General features: G+C 39.3%; 1 protein-coding gene and 1 pseudogene across 1 annotated transcript; both read right to left on the bottom strand.

The window, feature by feature from the left end:
- Positions 1-170: 170 nt before the first annotated feature.
- LOC107627209 (transcription factor MYB44) lies at positions 171-1,737 on the bottom strand. The gene has a single exon (XM_016330063.3). The coding sequence runs from the start codon at positions 1,510-1,512 to the stop codon at positions 562-564; it is 951 nt and encodes a 316-aa protein (XP_016185549.1). The 5' UTR covers positions 1,513-1,737; the 3' UTR covers positions 171-561.
- Positions 1,738-10,079: 8,342 nt separating this feature from the next.
- LOC148575937 (uncharacterized) lies at positions 10,080-13,180 on the bottom strand (annotated as a pseudogene).
- Positions 13,181-26,204: the final 13,024 nt, after the last annotated feature.

Raw genomic sequence — 26,204 nt, 5'->3', positions numbered from 1 at the left:
TATTAATATGCAACTGAACAGTGCTACTAGTGTTTGATCAACTATTAGTGTTTGATCAAAGTACTATCTTCGGCTGTGTTTCAACTTTTAATTTTATAATCACATTAAAGATGACTGGTTTCACTAATTTCGGATCTCAACAAAAGGCAAACAGCATTAATCATTTGGACTTGAGCAAATAACTAATTAAATTAAACTTATTTTGAGATTTGTTGAGGTATCCCCTCTCTCTTTGCCATTTCCTACTAATAACACTCTCTTTTTTTCCCTTTCCAAAAAAGAACGGGCATGAGCCTCCAAACAAGACATCTTACAAAAGCAATGCGTCCAACCCTAACCACAGTGGTGTCCTTTTACCTGTTAGGAAGTAACCATCCCGCTTATAGTTTATCGTTACCACTTTTCCTCTCCCTATCCTCCTGTACATTAACCAACATTATTATTGGCCTAACACTAAATAAAAAAAGAGAAACAGCTTCCTTTTCATTCTTTTCCCTCTTCCTCTTCATTTCCGAAGCTCATTTTCCGAGTTGCTAATCTTTTCTATTATCCACTTCTTATTCACGAGTTGACTTTGCTAATCCCAACTCGATTTACCGAAACGTTCCTAAACCCACCAGCAGCCTGAAAACACATCCCATTGCGCTGTTCCATGTAACTCCTCACTTCTTTTCTTATCATTTCTTGCATCACCGCCATCAGCTCCGCGCTAAAATTAAACGGCGCTACCACTTGATGTTGTGGCGATGGCAATGGCAGCGGATCCGCTGCCGTTACAGCCGTTGAAGGCGCCGCCGAAGCCATCACCATCGCCGGAGAAAAGGCACGTGACATAGATTCCGTGACACGATTGGAGACTTCCACAGCAACGTCTACGCCAGGCAGAGACAGCGACAACGACGTCGGAGGGTCCTCTGAAGAGGACGCAGTTTCGATCGGAGGAACAACGGTCCTGGGCACGGGCCTCAGAACGTTAGACGGAGAGACAGCGCGAACGCTGCAATCACTCGCGTCGGATCCCGACGGGCTTCCCGGCGACGTCGGGCTCATGTGAAGTCCGGTGGATAGCGGCATCGTAGCACCTGCGCTCGCAGACCTCTTCGCGGGCCGTAGGTAGTAACCGCCGTCAAAGTCCGCCGGACCTGTTGCAGGCTCGTCGATCATCATGGATGAGCACTTGCGCTTGAGTGTTGAGTTCCAGTGATTCTTTACCGCGTTGTCGGTTCGACCAGACAGGAGTCGGGCTATTGTAGCCCACTTGTTACCGAACCGGGCATGGGCCCGGATTATCGTCTCATCCTCATCGGGCGTGAAGCCCCGGTGCTCAACCTGAGGTGAAAGTTGGTTACACCATCTTAGCCTGCAGGACTTCCCGGAGCGGCCCGGGATGTACTTGCTTATCAACGTCCAGTTCCTGGGTCCGTGCCTCTCCACCAGCCTCTGCAGGGCCTCATCTTCTTCCGGGCTCCACGGGCCTTTGATTCGATCCATTTCTCTTCTAGACATGGCCATAGTGCTTAGTTTCTTTTGTTTTGTTTTTCAGATTTAGAGGATCATGTGAAAGTGAAGATTTATATATGGAGAGAAGCAGAAGCGAAGTAGGTAGGGCGTTACGATGAGATTTTTGAAAGGGTTTTTTTTGTGGTGTTGCTGTTTTGAGTGTGTGAAGCGGTTGGTGTTTGATCGTGGTTTATATGTGGGAGGGATGGGGGGGTGAGGTAACCGGTTGAGGAGGTTAGGTTTTGAGGGGTTTCTGGGAGCGTTATGCTGAAATTGGTACCGCTTGTTCCTGGGGAGCGGTTGGCTTGGGATTTGGGATACAGCTGTAATTGGACACGCGTCAGTTTCAGCTGCTTCCGTTTGCACAAGTCATCCCTGCTCTGCTTTCTTCCTTTTTATCCTTTCGAATTCTCATTTTTAATTTAATTGAAAATCAACTGTTACGGTATGATTGTAGTATATTAGTTTTTTTTTTGAAACAAACGAAAGCTCAACACAAAACAGTGGAGCAAAAAGTCAGGAGTTACATAAAGAAATAACGAAGACAAGACCATAAAGCCTGGCATCACCTGCCTATTATCAACAACCACTAGGATTACTGTCAGCCCATTCTTTATAACTCAAAAGTGTTCTCTGTTGGATGAGGTCAACACCTGCTACCTTATTGTTGAAAATCCTGTCATTACGTTCCAACCAGATGTTCCAAATCACTGCAAAGAATCCAATCAACCCCCGCTTCTGCTCTTGTTTACTCGTGTGCAAGCCAGTCCAACTCTCAAACAGCCCTCTTATGGTACCCGGAATAGCCCACTTTCTACCAACTGACTGCAACCAACAGCACCACACTTTCCATGCTATATCACACATAAGAAATAGATGCTGGACAGATTCTATCTCCTTATTGCATAGCACACAAATATTATCACTGTGATGAATAACACCTAGCCTACTCAACCTGTCTTTGGTGTTAACTCTACCAACAAGTACAAACCAGCCAAAAAGCTCAATCCTCGAAGGCACCACTCCTTTCCACAATGTACTTGTGAAACTATAGCTTGTGATCGCTGCCGGCAGATTCTCCGATTGAAGTACCCGCATAAAGGAATTAGTAGAAAACACACCCTTACTATCAAACTTCCAGACCACATTATCCTCCATACCCTGTGACAGCTTTACTGGCCGTAACCTTTCATGCAGCTGATGGACAAGTTTCAGCTCCCATTGGAACAGCTCTCTTCTCCATTGAAAATTCCAGATCCACTCCAATCCATCCCAAAATCCACAATCCCCTACGACAACTCCTTGTTGGTTGGACACAGAGAAGAGTCTTGGAAACGCCACTTTCAGCGGCCCACCTTGCACCCAGTTATCCTCCCAAAACATGGTACTCCTTCCATTCCCTACTTCCATAGCCAGTCCAGTAACCAATTTATCCCTTAACCGCTGCTCCTGTATGTTTAACTGGCATATGTCCTTCCAAGGCCCGCCTTTCGCTGGTATCTTCTGATTTACCAGCATGACATCAGGCCTCAAGTTGTTACAAGAACAGACAATTTTCTTCCATAAGGGGCAATCCTCTTTTGAAAACCTCCACCACCACTTAAACAAGAGTGCTGTGTTCCGAAGCACTGCATCCCCAACCCCCAATCCTCCAGCCTTCTTTGGAGCTTGAACCAACTCCCACTTAACTAACGGGATACCATCCTTTCCATCCCCCTTTCCCCACATAAATCTCCTTTGCAACGCAACCAGCTTGTCCGCAACCGCCTTCGGCATCTTGTACAGACTTAAGTAATATATCGGCAGGCTATTCAGCACCGACTTAATGAGGATAAGCTTGCCTGCTTTATTCAGCACCTTCGCTTTCCACAGGCTGAGCTTTTCCTCCACCTTATCTATGACTGGTTTCCAAGTCTTCACTAGCCTCGGATTTGCACCTAGAGAGATTCCAAGGTATCTAACCGGTAACACAGCTTGCTTGCACCCCAGAAGACCGCACGCCTGATCAACCCACTCCTGCTCACAGTTTACTGATATCAGATTTGACTTCTCATAATTGATGCTCAACCCCGACATTAACTCAAAACACCGTAACAGTCTCTTATAATTCACCAGTGTCTCAGTGTTAGGGGGACAAAATAATATGGTATCATCCGCAAATTGAAGGTGCGATAATTCTACATGCTCACCTCCGACCAGTAATGGTTCAATGCGACCGTTCCTGACTGCTTCCCCAACCATCCGATGCAACACTTCGACCACAAGCACAAATAGAAGGGGGGACAGGGGATCCCCTTGTCTGAGGCCCCTTTCCATGTTAAATGGCTTGGTTGGAGACCCGTTCACTAGAACTGACATAGATGCCGTATTCACACACTCTTTTACCCAACCTCTCCATCGCTGGCCGAATCCCATTTTCTGAAGCACAATATCCACAAAGCTCCATCGGACTCTATCATACGCTTTTTGAAAATCAAGTTTGATAATTGCCGCCTTCTTCTTTCGCGTCTTGAGCCAATGGACCGTCTCACAGGCGATGAGCGCACCATCATGAATTTTTCTACCCTTTACAAATGCAGTTTGGGTCTCTCCCACTAATCCTGGCATAACTAATCGCATCCTTCTTACCAAAACCTTCGAAATTACCTTGTAGACACATCCCACCATACTAATCGGCCTGAAGTCCTTGATTTCCTTAGCCCCCACAAATTTTGGGGCCAGTGTCACCCATGTGACGTTCGCATCAGATGGTAGCTCTGCCGTTTGGAAGAAATCCATTACTGCTCTAGTGAACTCCTGCCCAACCTCTTCCCAGCATTTCTTGATGAAATTCATATTGTACCCATCACTCCCTGGGGCTTTAGAAGATTCACAATCCCAAACTGCTTCCCTGATTTCTTCCGCCGATGGCAGAACCTCCAAGGCCTCAGCCTCAGTCCTATCAATCTGTTTCAGTAGCCCATCACGAACACCAATCCTCGGAGCAAACTCCTGGCGATACAGCTCCTGATAGAACCCCCTGATTGCATACTTTATTCTGACTGGGTTCCGCACCAACCTTCCCTGGATCACTAGAGCATCAATCCTGTTATGCCGCCTTCTGGCCGATGCAATGTTATGAAAATATCTCGTATTCCTGTCCATGTCCCGCGCATGTTTGGACCGAGACATCTGCTTCCAGTGAATTTCCTTCCTGATGTACCACTTTTCACAAAAACTCACCAAAGCCTTTCTTCTAGCCTCCGTCGTACCATCATAGATCCCATCACTGACCTGGTTGTCAAGCTTCTTTATTGCATCCTCAAATCTCAGCAGTCTACTGTCCATATCACAGAAGTTATCTTTGTGCCATTGTCGCAAAGGCACCGTCAATGACTTCAGTTTACCAATGAAGGGAGCATCTCCCAGGTTCCTCCATTCATCTCTCACCATCCTCAGGAAGCCCTCATGGATAAACCAGGAATCTAAACTCCGGAAAGGTCGTGGGCCCCCTCGGATCCTAGTATCCTCCACAATTAACGGGCAATGATCCGACAGGCCCCTCGGACCACCTTTTACCCGAAGATCAGGAAACTCCTCAACCCACTCAACAGACACCAGCACCCTATCAATTCGACTACATGATTGACCCCTAAACCATGTGAACTTCCCATCAGACAGAGGTAAATCCACCAACTGCATGTCTTGAACCCAACTCTTAAACTCTTCCGCTGATGCTGGCAGACTCGTCCCCCCTCTTCTATCCTCCACTTGCAGAATCTCATTGAAATCCCCTAGCAAGAATAGAGGGACTTGGCACAGTCCCGCAATATAGCTCAATTCTTCCCAAACCACCCGCTTTTCTTCCCTCCCATGCGCCCCATACACCAAACAGAAAACACAATGGAAATTATTCTTTGTTAACACTCCTTCAATGCACAACCACCTCTCTCCTTTATAACAATTACTAGTCTGAAACATCATGGCATCCCACATCAATAAGAGTCCTCCAGCCGCCCCATCCGATTCCACAAACTCCCATCCTACCGTATTATCACCCCAAATTCTTGCAACATCATATTTTGAAATCACTTCCCTTTTCGTTTCAATCAAACCCAACATATTCAGATTATATTTTTTCTTTAATGATTTCACCATGCTCATTTTCCCATCTCCCCTCAACCCCCTAATATTCCAACAACTCATAATCATTTACACAAAGTACTAGTCACCTTATGTTTGTTCTTCGGACGGCTCCTTCTCGCCATTTCTTTTTGTTTTGTCAATCGTCTCTTTGCTACTATTCCGTCATTTTGAGCCTTCAAAATACTCAGGATATCCACATCGTCATCATACAGCACAGCCCCAGATTCAATCGCCAGAGCCCAAGTCACTTTATGTTCATGCATCAGATCCTCTCGTGAATTCCTGTCCACCTCTTCCTGATTTTGCTTGTTGAGCCTCCCTATGCCTATTCCTGGATTAACCCCCTCCACCAGTGATCCTCCCCCTTCCGCCCAACCCTGGTCACATACCATTGCTGTTTGGTTAACCTCCACGGCCGCTTCCTTCTCTCTCCCTTGGTCCAACAGTCCCGGTAGGCGTCCCCGAACTCGACCATCGTCCAAGACCCCTACCCAGTCCACCTGCACCGGCACCAGGCCCTCATCATTCGCGCTCATTCCTTCCTGTACCCCCTCCCCGACACCGAGTCCTGCCGGTTCCATCGCATCTCCCAGCAAGCCCTCCGGCGCCACAGTACCAGCAGCCTTCAACAAAACCCCTACCGAGTCCACCTGCACCGGAATCAAACCCTCGTCGATTACGCGCCCCCCGTCCTGCCTCCCCTCATCAAGCCCTGCATGTTCACCCGTCCCCGCCGAATCCATCGCAGATCCCCGCAAATCATCCTGCGCCACAATATCAGCCGCCATCGACGGGTTCTCCACCATCGGCCCTATGCTTTCGATTCTGCCAACTCCCTCTAGGGTTGCCGCCGCCTCGCCCTCATCACAGTCCTGCGCTTCAGGCAAACAGGCATGAGAATAAGTCATAACCCGCCCGCCCGCTGCCCGACCCGTTTCAACAAGCTTTGGGCCACCAGATACCTTGTTACCCACCTTCCTACCCACATGCGGCCCACTCTTTCTAGCCCTCCCCCTGCACGGTTTAGCTAAGTCCCGTGGCCCAACATCAATCTGAATGTGACTTGGGCTTCTTTGAACCAAGCCCCAAGTTACATCCCCCAAATTGTTATCCCCTCTCTGGCCCAAATGATCATGCTCCCTTGAAATTATATTCCCATCAAATCCATTTCCATCCGGAACCCTTCCTCCACCAGAATCATAAACCTCTATAACCGTTTTGTCAGACGCCCCTGCTTCACATCCACCAAATCCCTGAGAAATCGCTTCTCCATGATTCTCGGTACAACACACTAATTCAGTTCCCATCCTAGGCGTTTGAAATTCAAACTGCTCAACGGTAGTATCATTCAACAACACTTCCGTATTTACTATTCTGTCCTCCCCCATGTGAACCTCGTTGACCTCACCGGCAATTAGCTCCGCTGCCGGATCCGACTGGACCGCCACTTGCTTCAGCCGATTTTCCTCGTGGCCCTCAACCCCATTCTCCCCATATACCACGTGGCTCTCCATTGAGCTTGTCGCCCCACCATTCTCCACACCCCTCTCGTTCACAAGGATTGTAAATTCAGAATCCCCAACCGTAAGGTGAACCCTTTCTCTAATGACGTCAAACTCCTCGGTATCAACTTGGACTCTGCCAACCCGAAAAGATGCCCCTTCTCCCGTTGGAACCCCACACTGAATCACATCGCCCCACTGGCCTCCAATCGCTTTAAAGGTGTCCACGGTCCAGACATGGAGAGGTACACCATAGCATTCCAACCACACCCTTCGAGATACACAACGCTCTGATGCTTCCCATTTCCGAACCCTATGAAAGAATTGGAGCAAATTATCCAGTTTGAACGTGAAAGCCTCATCCGCATGCTGCATCGTATCAAAAGTAATCAACACTTTAGCCACTCCGAGCTCCCTAATATCCACCACATGCTGCAAGTTTGTGGGTATAGTTCTTTTCAACGACTTTACGTCCACAGGTTTCAACGTAGTCCCTACGAGACTCCTCCCCAACCAAGCCATATTCTCTTCCCCTAATGCTACTTCAACCCTTTTCATACCCTGATGGCCCTGCTGATTTGGTGATGGCACTCCTACCGGCAATTCAGGCACCACAAGGGTATCCACTATCTCTGCACCGTTAAGAGCTCCCTCTCGGCACCTATCCATCTGTGGACTAGCATCCCGATGCACCCCTTGGTTCCCCGCTTGATATGACCTTTGGAACTTGGCTTCCCCCACGGCCACAACTTTTCCCCGTACGCGGAAATTGTTCATTTCTGCTATAGCCTTCAGAGCACCCCCTTTCGTCGTGTAACGAACAAATGCGAATAGGTAAACCATGGCGTTCTTTCTTTTCCGGCACAGATAAATATCATTAATCCATCCCGTCCAACCAAACAGCTGATACAACTCCTTCCTGGAAATATCCTCCGGCAAGTTATCCACGAACACTGTAAATGACTCCTTTTCCAAGCGATGATATGCTTCTCGATTCCAGATCCGAGGATCCTTTCCTTGGATCCGGCAGCCCCTGTGGCCACCCCCACTAGTGTTTCCCCTCCCTCTCATGACTTGTAGTATATTAGTTCTGTTTACAATCCTTCTCTCCATGCAAGAGCGCGTTATCTGCACAGCTCTCCTCAATCAAAGTAACTTTAAAATAATTCCAGCACCGGAAATATTTGGTAACTCAATCGTATTAGTAAAAAATAATCTAAATTTATCTTATTTAATATATTCATTAGTTATGATAACAATTTTAATACCCTTAACAATGTTATTAAAGTTGTATTAACTAGTTTACTTGTTTCTTTATTAAATAAGTTTAATTTTAATACATTATAATATAAAATGTTTTTTATAATTATTTCATCACATTTATTTTATTTTATAATTATTTATACAGTTAATATATAAGTATATTAAGATTAAATTTTTATTATATTTATATAAAAAAACAGAAGATAAAATTAATTAATTTGATAGTTGTTTATATTTTAATTAAAAGATTTTGAATTTAAATTTTAGAAATAAAATTTTTTTTATGAATTATATATAATAAAAAATATTTTAGAAAAAAAATTATACATAATTTTTGTTTCTTTTTATACATAACTAGTATATCAATAGGTTTAGATTCATGTAAAAAAAATTATTATAGATGGTATAAAATAAAAAATATTTAAAAAAATATGCTATACCAATTATTTTTATATCTCATTATATATAAGATAGAAATATAGCTTTTGTAATTTTTTACTTAATAAAATTAAAAAAATTATAATATTACCCTATTCTCTTAAATAAACATTAGCTACATCTCTATTCTATTTAGAAAAATGATAATATTATTTTCAATTTGATAAGATCAATTCCTCTTAATTATTCTTTCTTCTTCCTAAATTTTTCCCATTCTTCTTTTGGATACAACCGAATAAATAATCTACTTATTAAAATGATCAAATAGTTATTTTGTAATAATTTTCTTCAATAATTCTCAGTAAAGCAAAAAAGCATTAGCGATAACTACTAATGCATTTTTTATTATTTCTCTAATGTTATAAAAATTAGAAAGTTAAATAAATTTATATTAGTAATTAAAATTATAAACAACTAGGATAAAAGTTTTTGTCAACAATTATTGACATAGTAAAAAAATATTAATTTGTAATTTAACAAATTATTTAATTTCCACCTAAAAATATATCACAACCATAAATTTTCGTTATATAAAAAAAGACAATAACTTATTAATAATTGACATATTTTTATATGTATTGGTAAGTAAGGATGAAAAATGATCATGTGAATTATGGTATTAGTTAAGTTCTTTAATCTTTTACCTCATAATATTCTATGTCAATTTTAGTTAATAATGTGAGAATATTCTATTAGACTGTACAATCAAATTTAAAACACAAATAGGGTTTGGTGCAATTCTAACTTAAAAATAGGAATAATGCAATTTTGTGAAATCTCAAACATAGTCTATGATATTTATAATTTTAAAAAACAAATTGATAAAAGGTTACATTCATGAGCTTGCAAAGAGAGAAATCATGCATAGAGAAGAAGCAGAGAGTTATGAATGCAGAGAGAGAAATTACTTTCTTGTATTCACATTTTTATAATGATGAATCTCACTATTCTAACTAATTACATGTAGGTTTATATATACAGTGTCTTGTGACTACAAATATCCAAAAGACTTAAATTAATCTCTAACTAACTAGTGCCATGCTGGCATTCTCCTAACAAACTCCAAAACTATCTAACTAACATGTACATCATGTCGATTCCTAACTAACTGTGTATCGGAAACCATCATGAGCTCCACTCCCTTTTATCAGCCTCCCTCAAGCTTGGAACATGAACGTCATGCATTCCAAGCTTGCAATGAATCTTTGCAAACGGCCCTGGTGCCAAGCTCTTGGTGAGAATATCGGCAACCTATTCAGAGGAAGGGACCGGTAACAGCTTCAAAGAACCATCCTGCACTCGATCTCGAACAGTGTGGCAGTCAATTTCGATATGCTTGGTACGCTCGTAAAAAACTGGATTCGAAGCAATATGAATCGCTGATTCATTATCACAGAACAGGGTAATCGGCCTACATAAAAGGACTTGCAAATCTCTGAGAATATTCTGCTAAACGTGCAGGTGACTTTCTAATCCTATTTGAGCGCCTAAGATGCTGGTCTACATGAGGTTGTTCTAAAGCTACATGATCATGTGATGGTGAGTTAGATGGGGGGCTTGAAGCAAATGTTGGCATGTTGTGATCATCATGCAAGTGTGGAGAATGTAAGGGTGACACCTGCTGATCTAAGGATGCATGAGTAGGGTGATGTGTTTGTGTGCTTGAAGGTATGTGTGAATGAACTGGCAGCATTTGAGGCACAATAGAGGAGGATTGTGCAGAAGCATGATGTGCTAAATCATTATGATAGAATGACAAGGTATCCAAAATAGATGCACCATGTGAATCATTAAAGGCATTGTATTGGTGAAAGGGAAAAATGTCCTCATAGAAGATGACATCTCTTGAGAGAAAAACCTCTTTTGAGTATAGATCCATCAATAAAAAACCTTTAGTATTCGTTTTGAACCCCAAGAAAACAGCCTTTCTTGCTCTCTTTTCCAATTTCTTTCTGTGAGCACTTAGGGTGGAAGCAAAGGTCAAACACCCAAAAGTTCAAAAATAAGAGATGTCAGGTAAAGAGTGGAACAATTCTTGAAAGGGGCTTGATGCATTTATAGAGCTAGAGGGAACTCAGTTCAAGATATGTATGGCATGAGCTATAGCAAAAGTCCAAAGATGATGAGGCAAATGACTTTGAAAAATAAGCGCTCTAGCCATATTTAACATATCTTGATGCTTGCGCTCCACGACTCCATTTTTTTGTGGAGTTTCCACACAAGTAGTTTGATGAATGATTCCTTTTGATTCATAAAAAGAGTGCAGTAGGAACTCTTTGCCATTATCACTTCTTATGCATTTTATTCATTTTTGAAATTGTGTATCAATTAATTGTACAAAAATAGAAACTAAATGTGCTACTTCAGCTTTGCTCTTCATGAAATATGCCCAGGTGAACCTGCTCTTATCATCCACAATGGACAAGAAATATTTATGGCCTTGACTAGAAGCAACAGCTAATGGCCCCAAATGTCCATGTGGATATATCAAAACAAGAAGTGGATTTTGTTTTGCTAAGAGGGAAAGAAAGGCGCTTTTGCTTAGCAAAATGGCAGGGTTCACAAGTGACATGTTTCATTTGGCTCTGAAGAAAATCATAGTGCTTTTGCATAGCCTCTATTCTTTTATTAGCAATATGTCCTAGTCTACTATGTCATAGGGCTACTAAATCGGACTTATTTACAACATTATTGACATAACCTTTCTTATTGACTAATTGAGAATGCTGTGAGATTGAGTGTAGTGTATGCATGTGGGCAGAGTCCAAGATATATAGGCCTGCCGTTAGTTCAGCAGTGCCAATCATCCTCAAGCTCATCTTGTCCTGGATCTCACAATTCAAATCATTGAACGAAAATTGGCATAAAAGGGATGCAGTAGCTTTTGAAATTGAGATAAGGTTGAAAGTAAAAAATGGAACATATAGAACATTTTGAAGTTGAAATTTGGTTGAAAAATTAATTGTCCCGCTGATGGCAGTGATAATTCTTGAACCATCTGACAATTGAAGTGTGATTGGATTTACTCTTCGAAAACTAGTGAACAATTTTAAAGAACAAGCCACATGTGCCGTGGCACCTGTGTCGAGAATCTAATCTGTGCACTTCAATTTATGTTTGGAGATAAATAGAATTTTGTATATACCTTTGAATGGAGCATAGACTTTAGTAGCCAGATTGATGTTTTGAGCAGGCTTGCCACCATGGTTGTGAAACAACTCAATTAAAGCTTGTTTTTGTTCCTTCAAAAACAGGTAGTCCAAGCTCTCACTATCTTCCAAATGGGGCTCACTGATCTTTTGCAAATCTTCATCAGTGTTCACATTGTTGATGGTTTTTAGGTCAGAACTATGCTTGTAGTGAGGAGGGAAACCATGCTTATGGTAGCATGTGTCAACTAAATGTCCAGTCCTCCCACAGTACGAGCACTTCCTCAATTGACCATGTCCATTAGTGCCTCTCCCCCAGTTGGAGCGCCCCCTGCCCCTACCACGTGAGTCATCTTGCCTACTTCCACAAACACGATTGTTGGAGGGGTTATTGAAGTTCATGGCAGCATTTATTAACAGCTTCCCATCGCCGTGGCTTGAGCGTGGTAGCTGGCACTCTTGCTGCAACAGTAATGAATAAACCTCATTCACATCAGGGAGTGGCTTAATGAGCATGATCTGAGATTTGGCCGTTGAGTAATCGTCATTCAGTCCTCTCAATAATCGAACAATATGAGTCTGAGACCTATACTTCTTCATAAGTTCAATGCCGCATGAGCATGAATCATCACATTCATATTTTATAATTGGTTGGAATTCATCCAGTTCCTCCCATAAAACTTTGAGTCTTGTAAAATAAGATGTGATGGAGGAATCACCTTATTTAATCGCAAACATTTCCTCTTCCAATTTTGCAATTCTAAACAAATCTCCCTGATAAAATCGGTACCTAAGATCTTTTCAGAGATCACACGCTACATTGCATGATAGAACATTGTGCAAAATTTCACTTCTAATAGATGCGTGCAGCCAAGACAAGACTAGAGTATTGCACCTATCCCAGGTCTGAAATGAATCATCAGATCTGTTCAGTTTTGGGAGGGAACCGTCGATGAAACTTAGCTTGTTCTTTGATTTAAAGGAAAACAAAACTGATTTCGACCAAGAGTGATAGTTTAGAATTGTTAATTGATTCATTGTGAGAGGTATACCTGGATTGTCACCAGGCTGGAGATAAAATGGACTCGAAACATCTCGTAGCAGGTTCCAGCTCGTCTTCCCTGCTTGAGGCATTTGATTATGCATCAGTGCCAGCTGAAGATTCATCAATTTCGCCAGTTTTTGAAGATCTGAAGCCGAGAATTATTGATCTTCCTTGTTTGAGTTGCCTTCTGAGTCGGCCATTACACAGTCTCAAGATTTGTGTTTACTGGATTCTTCGAGAGATTTTGAGATAGATCCAGGATCTTTCATGTTCGATCTCGTGATCGGAGCCTCCAAATCTCTATCAGTGTGACTATTAGACGAGAAATGGAGCAACTCTCATCAGCTCTATCGAATGAGTTCAAACGTGAAGGGGAAGAATGGAGGTAAGTAGAGAAAAGAAAAACTGAAGAGTAGATCAAGATGAGAAGATGAAGATTGTTTTGAACAGGAACTTGGACGAACAATTCAATCGTAACAATGGATTCATCATTCGACTTCTTCTTCAGCTCCTTCCACGCTCACCACACCATGATAAAAGGTTGTGTTCAAGAGCTTGCAAAGAGAGAAATCACGCATAGAGAAGAAGCAGAGAGCTATGAACGCAGAGAGAGAAATTGCTCTCTTGTATTCACATTTCTATAATGATGAATGTCACTACTCTAACTAGTTACATGTAGATTTATATATACAGTATCTTGTGACTACAAATATCCAAAAGGCTTAAATTAATCTCTAACTAACTAGTGCCATGCTGACATTCTCCTAATAAACTCCAAAACTATCTAACTAACATGTACATCATGCCGATTCCTAACTAACTGTGTATCGGAAACCATCATAAACTTGACTCCCTTCTATCACAAATCGTATTAACAAATAAACAAAAAATACTTGATAAAATTTTCAAAGTATTTATAATATGTTTATAAAAAAATTATACTACTGATAAACACTTGTTAAGAAAATTCAAAGAAAATTGAAAAAAAAAAAATAGCAACCCAAAATGGAACAAAGATCAAATTAAGTTATAGGCTTTATTTAAACGATTTTGTTTGAACACTTATAGAAATATAAATATAATTTTTTTATAAAATAGATAAAATATGTAGCTTTGATTTTGGTCTATTCTCACATTTTTGAACCATTAATAATAATAATAATTATTATTGTTGATGTTGTTCATATATTTAAATAAAGATTGGGATAATTTAAAAAAAAAAAAAGTATAATTAAGAGAAAGTGATGTTATTAATCTGAGAGTACATTACCATTTCACCTTATTTTAACAACATATAAATTACGAAAAATACATATAAATTATTATTTTAAACCACAACTTATGACTAATAAAAAATTGTACATAAATCTTTGTTATAAACCACAATTTATGCGAAAAAAATAAATATAAATTATGGGTTTAGATTGCGATTTATGACTACACAACAAATTTTCATAAATCTTATTTTTAAACCACAATTTATGAAAAAAAAATTCTTATTCCAAACATGATTTACTACATGAACAGTCATTATAAATTCAAATGAACCTAATTCTCAAAATAAACATAGAGAAAAATTGTGCTTGTTTGGTTTTTTATATTATCTAACAACTATTCTAATTAATTTGATTTAATATTACTAGAATCAATATAAAGAAAAATAAGAATAAAAATGAATAAAAAATAAAAAATATCATAATTAATCTAGCGTAGATAAAAGAAAATTTATAACATTAAATTAATATTTTTTTTTAGAAAAAAATTTAAAAGTTTTTCAATAATGCTATTCATGTTGTTGTTATTGTTGTTACATTAATAAATAAGACCCAAACTATAAAGAATTCATGTCCATTACACCAAATATGTCCCTCCGACTTGATGAAGCTTGACTATTTTAGTTGCGATCCGATCCGATTTGTGCAGAAAGAAGATCTCAACTACACTAACATGTATAAATATGGGATTACAACAACTCCATAAACAAAAGGGAAATAACTACCCATCATTATAGATGGAAAAGTTATAACGTGATAGCTATACTATCATTCCAATTATATAAATACTTCACCACACATAAAAATATTTCTCAATCTTAATTCATAAAATATGCATAAACTTCAAAAAGAATCTGGACCTCATATTCAAACTCAAACACATCATGTTCAGATAATCATTGGAACAAATGCATTGTTACCGTTGATGTTGTTGTTGCTTGGCTCTTATTGCTTTGTCGATGTTATTGTGTTCGTGTTAATGTTGTTGTCACCGTAATGGTTAACAATGAGTTAACTTGGATTCGGATTATTATGAGAGAGAGTGATGTCTAACTTTTAAATTCTAATCGATAATGATTTAGTAGTGAAACACTTGCAATAGACTCATGTTCCGAGGGTTACTCGAAACTGGATTGCTTTGGACTTGAACGTGAGGTTTAAACGTCTTTGGGTGATGTGTCCGATGTCTTCTCCATTGAGGATGAATCTGGTGCGGAATTCAAAGTGCACAAACTAACTGGCAAGTGCACCGGGTCGTACCAAGTAATACTTTAGGTGAGTGAAGGTCGATCCCACGAGGATTGATGGACTGAGCAGCAATAGTCGAGTGATTCACTTAGTCAGACAAACAGAAAATGGTGTTTTGAGGTTCAAAAGCATTAAACAGAAATTTAGAGGGTAAGGGAAGCAAATAGTGAAATTGGTGTGAGAAATATGTGACAAGATAGTTAAGGCTTCAGAGATGTTTATTCTTCCTGATTAATATTTCTTAACAACTAATTTAATAATGCAAGATTCATTTCATGGCACACTATAATTGACTAAACCCTAATTCCTTAGTGATTTAGTCTCCTCTAACCTAATCAACTGCCAATTCCTTGGTCACTTAATATAGATTAGAGGGTTAGGTTCAATTCTAGTTTATTAGCCACAAAAACCCTAATTACCCAAATATAAGAGGATTATATGTCACGTATCCCATTAAGTCCAAGCAATTAGCAATTTAGGAGGAATATACTTTCAAACTAGTATTCAAGTGAGATCACTTTTCCAAGAATCAACAAGAATTCATGTAGAATGAGAGTTATTCTTCCAATATACTCAGATTCATAAGATGAAGAACGAAAGTAATCCTTGAAATTGAATCAGTATATTAATTAAAATAGAATGATAATTGTATTAATCCATAGAAATAAACAGAGCTCCTAACCTTAACCAAGGAGATTTTGTGGCTCATGGCTCAGAGAGAAAACTAGGGTTAAGAAAATGTGAAAGTGCGTAAGTGTGTAGATCCTCGAAGGGCTAAATCTTTTCCATTTTATATCTAACCTAATTTAATTTGAAACTAAAATAAAATAATAAATTCTAATGCTAAAAGATTTTTTTGTTAATAAAAATAACTAAAATAAAATAAGATATAACAATTAAAAGCTAAATCCAACTAACGATGCTCCTGTGGAAAAAATGTGATCCGTGTTGTTGGCGCTAAATGGCAGATTCAATGTTTAGTGCCCTAGTGGGCAAAAGCTCTTCCTTCGATTTTGTCTTCCTGGCTTGGTATTTAGCGGCCCAATGGGCAGAGGGCTTCCACGCGTTTCTGAGTTGTTGGCGCTAAACGCCCAGGTCCGCGTTTAGCTCCAGCTTGGCAGCTTCCAAACTCTTCTTTTTTTTCTTGCATGCGAATTCTGCTAAACCGATCCAAACTTCATCTAAAATAAAAAATACCAAAGCAACTCAAAGTAGCGTCCAAAGAGGTTTCAATCACTAAAATAAGATTAAAACTTGTTAACTTCTAATTTAAAATAAATAGAAAATAAAGGAAAGATGCTCACACATCAGAATCCGTCCGAGTTGTTTGTGAACAGAGGTGGGGGTGGTACCTGCAAAGGACTCCGATGCTTAAGTAAGCAAGGATTTTTGAAAGGTTTTTAGTAGATTGGGTTCAAAGTATACCTGAAAGTGTCAAGGTATTTATAAGTGTAGATGTAGAGTCAATAACCACCTTTTGAGTAGTCCCACCTTTGGTGTGGGTTGGTTACTCCCTTTTGGTAGGCAGGTTGTTCAGATCTCCTTTCTAGATGAATGGAGAGATTGTAGGAGTTAGTTACTGATTCGGACAAGCAGGCAGGGCTAGTATAGCGTTGTCGCGCTCGACTTCTGTGAGGTCAGATAGGTATCGATCCAGTCGATATATGTTTGATTGGGCTTTACTTATCTTGAGATTGACTTAAATAGTGGGCCAAGGTATGGACAATCTCCGTGCTTGAGACTGGACTTCATTAGATCGGACTCATGCATTTAGAGGTCGAGCTAATTTATTACGATGTTGTTCCATCACGTCGGGTAATCCGTCTTTCAAGGAATTAGGTCGGGTACTCGACTTGTCCACGAATCTCAAATGTTGCGTCTTTTAATATTTATTCGTACGTTTCTTACGATTACTTTGGTAACCGTGCGCATTATTAAATGGGGGAGGGTAAATTTACCATTTTGCCCCTAGAATCTTATATAAGCCTAATCCCTTTTCTCTTTCTTATTTTTGCTTCTTCCTATGGGACTTTTACTTCATTCTCTCCTAAGGCATTTCATTTCCCTCACCGTGACCTCATTTTCTTTTCAAGATTTCTCTGTCTTGAAATTCTGCTTCAGTTTTTCATTTGTGCTTGCATGAAAGTTTTTGGAATATTCGTATTTTATTGTCACGTGCATTCGATACTCCCTCAAGGTTGGTCTTTCCTTCTTAGTTTTATTTCCTGCAACTATATTTTTTGTTGGATAATGTATTTATGCTTCTAATTCTATTATTTTTTATGTTTGTGTGAAAAAATAACTTCTTAGTAGTATTTGTGGATGTTTTTTTTTGCAATAATCTTCCTAGATGTTCGTTTAGTAGTAGCCTTTCTTTGAAAGTCATTCTTATGATTTGAATTTGTGCTGAATGTGGGACTTTGCTTTGTGCCCCCAAATAGTGCCATTTTTTGCTTTTGATAACAATGTCATTTCAAGTTCTAGTAGCATAGATTGATTTCTATGTCTGCGAGAGGGGTTAAGAATTATGGAGTTCTTTTCATTTTGTTGAAGATGACCCAACCTCTTATGAATTGTTTGAATGTGTATATTGCTTAGCCCAGTATTCCGGCTTGTAGTGATAATTTTCTTTTGCTGTTTTGTAGGTATATCTTTCTATGTATCATTCAGTAATACTTAGCATGTCTTCTAAGGTTTCGTCCGACTTAGATTGGGTAGATATTACTATTCTTTCCGCTATCCCCGTAGTCGATAATGAGTATGTTGAAAATTTTTGTAAGCAGCATAGGTTATGTAAAGAATGGGAGGAGGAGGGTAAGTATGAGATAATAGCTCCTGGCTCTGAGGATAGAATTTGCTTTCCCCGACTTGACAAGAAGGAAAGTCATTTTCTATATATATACGAGTGTTTGTTTACTAGGCTGGGGGTGAGTCTTCCATTTTCCGATTTTGAGTCCAAAATTCTTCATCTTTGTAAAGTTGTCCCGTTTCAACTTCAACCCAATTCTTGGAATTTTATGAAAATTTATCAGTTAATAAGTTGGGGCTTGACCTTCTTTTATCTTCCAAGGTCTTCTTTTACCTCTTTCAACTCACCAAGCCATTACTTTCCAAAAAACAAGGCTGAGTTTCTTTCTGAGCTGTTCAAGGAAGGAAAGTTTTCTCCATTTTTGATGATTCTTTCTATGATTTCAAAAATTACTTTTTCAAGATCTGATCTGTAGAAAGTGTCCGACCTTTATTTTTGAAGGAACAAGGTGAATTTATTGTTAGTCTGTACTAGGAGGAGTTCCCCAATATTATTAAATACAATCTCAAAGTTTTAGACGAGGTAGAGGAGTGTGTAGTTGCCCTGTTCCAAGAGTGTTGGGGCCGAGCTCTTAACCTTGACACCAAGAAATTTCTGATAGGAAAGCTGAGTTATGTTCGTACCGAGCTAGGTAGTACTCCTTTGCATTTTGTAGATATCTTCTTGTTGATATTTATTATGTTTATATAACCTAGACTTTATGTTTGATTTTGTAGCAAGGATGACTAGTGGGTCGGACGCTTTGAAAGGTTTGCGTCAGGTCAAGAAGAATGTTGTTGCCCAAGCTATCCAATTGAAAAAGGCTAGCAAGTCAGGTGACCTTTCCTCTTCTTCCAAGTCGGACTCAGGTTCCTCTCAATCTGCTAAGTTCTTCTTGATCCTTCTCCTCCTCCTCTTACTCCTTTTTCCGGGTCCACTATTAATACTACCCCTCCTGCGCCTCCTCTTTCCGAGCCGAGTTTAAAAAAGCGTAAGACTTCTGAGTCTGGCAGTGTATATGACCAAGGTTTCAATGCTGTGGCCTTTTGTGAATAACACATCCTCCCTCATAGCTTTATAAACATGGATGATGTCTCCATAAAAAATCATCTTCAGGTGTTGGCCCGAGACGGTATCCAAACGACAGGGGTTTGATTTGCTTTGCTAAAACAACTCGAGGAAACTCCCGTTGGTGCTACTTAACGAGCTTTGACCAACCTTTAGGCTAAGGTGTCATCTTCGCGGGAGACCAAGCAAGAGTTAGAGAAGGAGAAGGAGGTTCTTTCTGTTGATCTATCAAAATTTTGAGAGAAAGAGAAACAATCTGAGGCTGCCTGTGTCATGGCAGAGGGTCTGAAGAAGAAGGCTGAAGAAAGCTATACTCATGTGTTTGGAGAGAAATTATATTTGAAGGATGAGATCGCCGGATTAAAGGAGGAGTATGCGAATCTGGAGGAGTCGGTAGCCCGAGTTGTAGATGAAATGACTGAGAATCTAAAAGCTCATTTCTGGGTTCTGGCTCTAGAAGTGGACCTCTCCCCTAACAACCCTGACAAGGTTGGGGTTGATGGGAGGATTGTCCCTCCTACAGATGTTGACCTTCCTTTTGGAGATCCAAAGACATCAAGTGCCCGAGCTGAGGAAACCTCCCAAAGCTTCCTAAATCGAATGGATGAAGACCCCCTCCTTCCTCTTCAAACCCTATTGTCGAGACTCTCCCAGGGACCCAAGCTGATGTGACCGCAGATGAACATGACCTTTTTTAGTTTCTTTTCACAAACTCTTTGGTATTCTATGATCCGGCTTGTGGGTCTTTAAACAATTTATATTTGTAATAGTTGTAGTTGGATATTTTGTCTTTGTTTAGGCCCTTAAAAACTTTTTCACAATTTATTTTGCGATAGTTCTTAAAACATCTTCTGAACATTTTTTCTCGAATTATTTGAGTTCTAACTACTTTCGGCTTTCTATAGTAAAATATTTGGACTAGTTATTGATGACTCTCTTGTTTAACCCGATTTGGTCGAGTTTCTCTAAGAGGTCAGATAACTTGTCCAACCTATGGATGTCAGACATTTATTTGGATTATTTTGTAATAATCCTTTGTGAATACGAGATTATGTGTTCCCTTAATCGGGAAACTCTGTTAACTAGGTGGCGACTTCAAGTAGTCGGTTTATCAAGTTACTTTTGCGATTCGTTTTAGGCTCACCTCTTTTACTAACTTGCTTTTAAGTAGCTTTAATGAGATCAGGTCATGATCTACTTATATAACTTTTTATACTAATTTGAACCTCGTCACTTCATCTTGCCGATCACGTGGGTCGGGTAATAATTTTCGCACTTTTTCGAGCTTAACTTAGTGCGTGTGGTAAAACAATCAATGAAATGAAGGATGAATTATCATTAATGAAAATGATTTACAAGTGGTATTTGCTACTAAGATTTTCTTGTGTCTAACTCCTAGTCCTTGTTATGATGCCTTGTTAAAACCCTCTTCAGAAAAACTTTTTTCGTAAAAAAAAAAACCATGAAGTCGAGAAAAAGAGAATATCATGGAACAAGGTTTGCTTTCTAACTGTAGTACCTTTTTACGTTACATGCATGCCATGACCTTGAAAGTTTGTTCCCTTGTTGGTCGGACACTTTGAAATAACCCTTTTCTAAGACTGTCTTGTAAGGCCCTTTCCAGTTTGCAGCCAGCTTTCCTTTACCCGACTTTTGTATGCTGATGTCAGTTTTTTATCAGTATGAGGTCATTCATGGAAAAGTTTCTTTTGATGACTTTATTGTTGTACCTTGTGGTAATTCTTTGTTTTAATGCTTCTTTCCTTATCCGAGCTTGATCTCAGATTTCTGGATGAAGATCGAGTTTTTCCATTTGAGATCGGGTGTTTCCAAGTTCGTTATAGAATCTAACCCTTGGACTTTCTTCATTAACATCTATGGGGATCATTGTTTTTATGTCATAAGCAAGTAGAAATGGGGATTCTCCAGTTGTTGAATGGGGAGTTTTCCGATATGTCCACAAGACTTAGGGAAGCTCTTCGGCCCATGCTCCCTTTATGTAACACCCCAATTACCCTAAACCTTACCTCTAGCCGTAAAGAAAAGGTTAATCAAGGGTTACAACAATTCTAAATATATATATATATATAGAACTAGCCGCAGCTTGCGGAGTTTAAGCCGACTAGTTACAAATAGAACAATACAGAGTTTTTGGAGTTTAAAACAGCTTATACAACTTATCTCTCAAATAAGCCTCTAAGGCCATAAAGTTGAATATACAAAAGGTGAGAGAATAATACGACATAAGAAAAACATAAATAAACCAAGGAGGAACCATACTCCGCTCTGTCACCATATCCGCAATCTCACCGAGGTGGACTACGACCTGTATCTGAAAAACAACAACAAAGTATAGAATGAGAACCGGAGGTTCTCAATATGGTAACAGTGCCCAATGATGTAAGATGTAAGGCTCCGGGATGCCGAAGGCAATCATAGAACTTCACATCACATACGGATATTCAAGCTTAGAACAAAATAAATAAATAAAGAATTTAACCATAAACCATAAGCAGGGTTGTCTAACTTAGGGGAATTCTAACTAGAATTAATCACACCGCTGTATCCCACAGCCTTTGCCACCCTAACCTCCGTGCGATCCCATCGCCACTACCTACCTAACCTCCTCAGCACCAGACAAACACAATTAATGCAAACAAGTAATACACAGGTAATAATCATATATCACAATTAATTCAAGAAGCAAGTAAGCATATTATACAATTAGGCAAACTCAAGTAGTCAAAGCAAACAAACACATAAGAGATGCATATGATGAATGTCTATCCTATTGGCTCGTGATATCACTTGTCGGTCTATGAATGCCAACCCGACACATCCTTTCGGATGTCACCTTTCTGCCACTTCCGAGGATATAGCGCATGGCACGCTTTTGTTCTGAGGATATAGTGTCTGGCACACTATCGTTTCGAGAATATAGTGCATGGCACACTCTTGCGGCAAAGAAGGAAAACAACAACAACATATAATTCATCACAAATCATTCCAAGGATATAGTGCCTGGCTCACTATCCACATCCACAAGTCCATCAATCTCAAATCATCATTATTTCTCATCTCAAATCACTTCCATTTATCAACTCTCAACATTCCAAGGATATAGTGCCTGGCACACTCTCAACATTCATCAAGATCATTCATCCCTTTTTGAGTCCTCAACTCATCACATCTATCATCAATTCATGATTTCCATTCCAAACTCATAGTTTATCAATTTCTCAAATTCACTGTTAGCAATCACCATATTCACCACTCTTCCTCCTCTCAACCAACTCATCCTCAGTACACCAGAAACCTAAACCCAAATATGCTAACTTTTCAAAGTAAAACCCAAATAAATTCTCCTAAGGCCTTTCCTATAATCTAATGCCCAAAAACAAGCCCAAGAGTCTTAAAATGGTGTTATAGAAGCTTACAACCTTGTTGGGAAGGTAGAATAGTTGAAAAAAAAAGTAAAATTTGAGAAACAGGGCGTGTGCGGCCGCACAGGGGTGTGTGAGTGCGCACGCACAGGTGGCAAAACTTACAGAGTCTGTTCACTCGTACAACCTATGCCAGTGCCCCTAACAGACTGGCCTTCCCAACGTGTGCGTCCGCACAGGCCTGTGCATCCGCACAGGTTGAAATTCTTCCTTAGATATGTGCGCGCACAAGCTGTGCTATCGCTGCAAACAGAACGCATTTTCCTACCTGTGCGTGAGCACAGATGTGTGCGTCCGCACAGGTCAAAATTTTTGCAGGGTGTGCGCTCGCACATATCAGAAATCATGAAATTCTGCAGCCTTGCAGAATTTCAGATTTTAAACACCAACTTTGAATGATCATAACTTCCTCTACAAAATTTCAAATTTCACAAACTTTATATCGATTTAAAGGGTTTTTAAAGATCTTAAATTCTAAACAAATTTCACCCAATTTTAAAAACCGAGGCAAAAGTTATGATCAGACAAAGTTCACCAAAAACTAACTTTTACCCAAAATCACAATTTCCACAATTCCTTTATAAAACACAACCAAGACCAAACCAAACCACTTCAAACTCCAATTCCCATCATAAACTACCCTTTACAACATATTATACCATTCTCAACCATCAAACCTCTCTAACTCAATCTTTTCACCATAACCCAACCATAACTCATAATTCACAAATTTAAACCTCAACTTCACCCTTCTCACACAATTAACATCATAACTCGTCAACACCATTTTGAACCATCAAATTCCTTATTCCTCAACATTCAAGATATCATAAACAATCATAATTCTTTTCATTCAAAAATGGCATTTCCATGAATCATCAACAACATCAACTACTACAACTCTTTTTATTAATCTCATAAAACTCACATCTTCCAAACAATAGTCATCAAAACCAACATTCATGTTCCTCATATCAACATACACACTCACCCACATCATTCCACATCATAATACATCATTAATACTAATACTTCTCAACAATCACCATCACCCACAAAATCAATTATTTATCATTACTCATCAACCATATCAAAAACCCTTATCAACAATAATAATCAACAACATTTATTATCTACTTTCTCAACACCAACAACCATCAACATATAATATTTCTCATCAACCATATCCACTCCACCCACTCTCATACCAATCTCTAGATCACAATTTACTTTCAATTACCAACAACATCAATCATCAATACTCATTAACACCAACAATCCCCAATAATCATCATCTACCATAATAATTCAATATAACTAACAATTACATCAATTCACACATAATTATTTATGCACCAATATCATTCAATCCTATCTTAGGGTCAACTAGCCTAAGTGTCCATGAACATTACATATTACATAAAGAAAACCAAAATCATACCTTGGTCGATTTCCAAACACTCCAAACACCAAAACGAAACCATCAAACTTGATCCAAAACCTCAACCAACTCCAACAAACACCAAAACTCAATCTAACATCACATATATATACCAACATCAAAACCTAATATACACAAAACAACTAAACACAAGGGTTTAGTGAAACTTTACCTTATCCAACGAGATTAATGGTAAAATCTAACATTTACCCGCTACTAGAGATCACCTAAACAAGCAAAAACCACAAAACTTGCTAAAGAACTAAACCCAAAATGCACAGAAACTTAGGGCAGAAAACTGGGAAGTGAGCTTCGAGTTCTTACCAATAAAAATTTGATAAAAAGGAAGATCTCGTCGAGAGCTTTGCGTGGCCGTAAACAGCTCGTCAATCGGAGCTCCAGATCAAAAGTTATGGCTTCCGGAAGTGGAGGATGAATAGTAACAATGGGGTTTCACCCCCCACCATCTCCTATCCGAGTTCTCTCTCTCTCTTCCTTTCAAAATGAGTTTGAAACTCATTAATCACACATATATATGTTGGACCTTGGACTCGGTCCAACCCGTTAGCGTTTTTAGCCCGTTTGGCCCACTTTGGGCCAAAACCTTTAAGATTAGTGCCCGATTTTTAAATTTTAAATTATTTTTGTCCTTTCAAAACAATAAATCAATTTTTAAAAATATTATTTTTTCTCAAAACATAGTACCGAACAGACTTGAACCGGTTCGACCGGTTCGACTGCTGGTTCTCGGTCTTTCGCAGAAAATATATTTTCCAACTCAGAAAAATTCATTGAAACCAAATTTCACCTTTTTACTTTCAAATTAAAACTTCTAAATTTTGAATCCATCTCGGGCACTTAAAATTATTATTTTATTAAAATGGTTTAGCGTAAAAAATTCGGGTTCTTACACTTTGCATCTTGTAGTCTTTGCTTGAGCCTGGCCTGTATGACTTTATTCGCAGTTTCTGCTTGTTCATTGGCCTGAGGGTGCTCTACCAACGTGAATTGATGCTTAATCTTGAGGCTTTTTCACCAAGCTTTTGAAGGTTAAGTTGATAAACTAGGTACCATTATCCGTAGTAATGGAGTATGGGACTCTAAACTGGGTAACATTATTCTTGTAGAGGAATTTCTAACTTCCTTGGGCCCTGATAGTTGCCAGATGTTCTGCTTTAATCCACTTAGTAAAATAATCAATCCCAACTATGAGAAAATGGTTCGAGTGGATCCAGACCCCATTCTGTAAATGGTCACAGTGAGGTGATGCTGATAAGTTCTTTTGGTGGTAATGAAAATTGACAAGTTTTTGGCAGGACTGGCATCTCTTAACAAAGTCAGCTACTTCCTTTTGTAAGGTTGGCCAGTAGAAGCCTGCTCACAAAACCTTCTTAGCTAGTGATCTAGCTCCTAGGTGAATTTTACAAATGCCACTATGGCTTCTTCTAATACTTCTTCTGTCGATGAGGTCAAAACATACTTCAGTAAGGGCGTGATTCCTCTTTTATAGAGTACATTGTGGACCAAGGTATAGTTCTGTGCGTCCCTTATAAGTCTCCTTGCCTCTTTTTCCTTTTCAGGGAGGACATCGAATTTGAGGAATTCAATGATGGGTGTCATCCAACCCAAATTCAGATTTGTAATTGTCAGAATGTCCGACCTGTCAAATTTTTTTGTCACTGATAGGGTCAGGAGAGTTTCTTGAATTATACTTTTATTGTTGCCTCATGACTTGGTGCTGGCTAATTTGGAAAGGGCATCAGCTCGATTGTTTAATTCTAGAGTTATGTGCTTGACCTCTGCTTCCTGGAATTGAGTTAATAGTTCTAATATTTCTTCTAGGTACTTCTTCATATTGGGATCTTTGGCCTGGTAAGTCCCATTTATCTGTGAAGTTATTACCTAAGAGTCACTAAACAC

Source organism: Arachis ipaensis, chromosome B1, assembly GCF_059453495.1.
Source record: "Arachis ipaensis isolate K30076 ecotype BB chromosome B1, ASM5945349v1, whole genome shotgun sequence".
Classification (NCBI taxonomy): domain Eukaryota; kingdom Viridiplantae; phylum Streptophyta; class Magnoliopsida; order Fabales; family Fabaceae; genus Arachis; species Arachis ipaensis.
Note: the sequence above shows the minus strand (reverse complement) of the source record. Positions and strands in the feature narration are given on the sequence as shown.

What these genes read in the sequence shown, in the direction of transcription:
- LOC107627209 (XM_016330063.3), bottom strand. Translation starts at nt 1,512, where the DNA reads ATGGCCATGTCTAGAAGAGAAATGGATCGAATCAAAGGCCCGTGGAGC.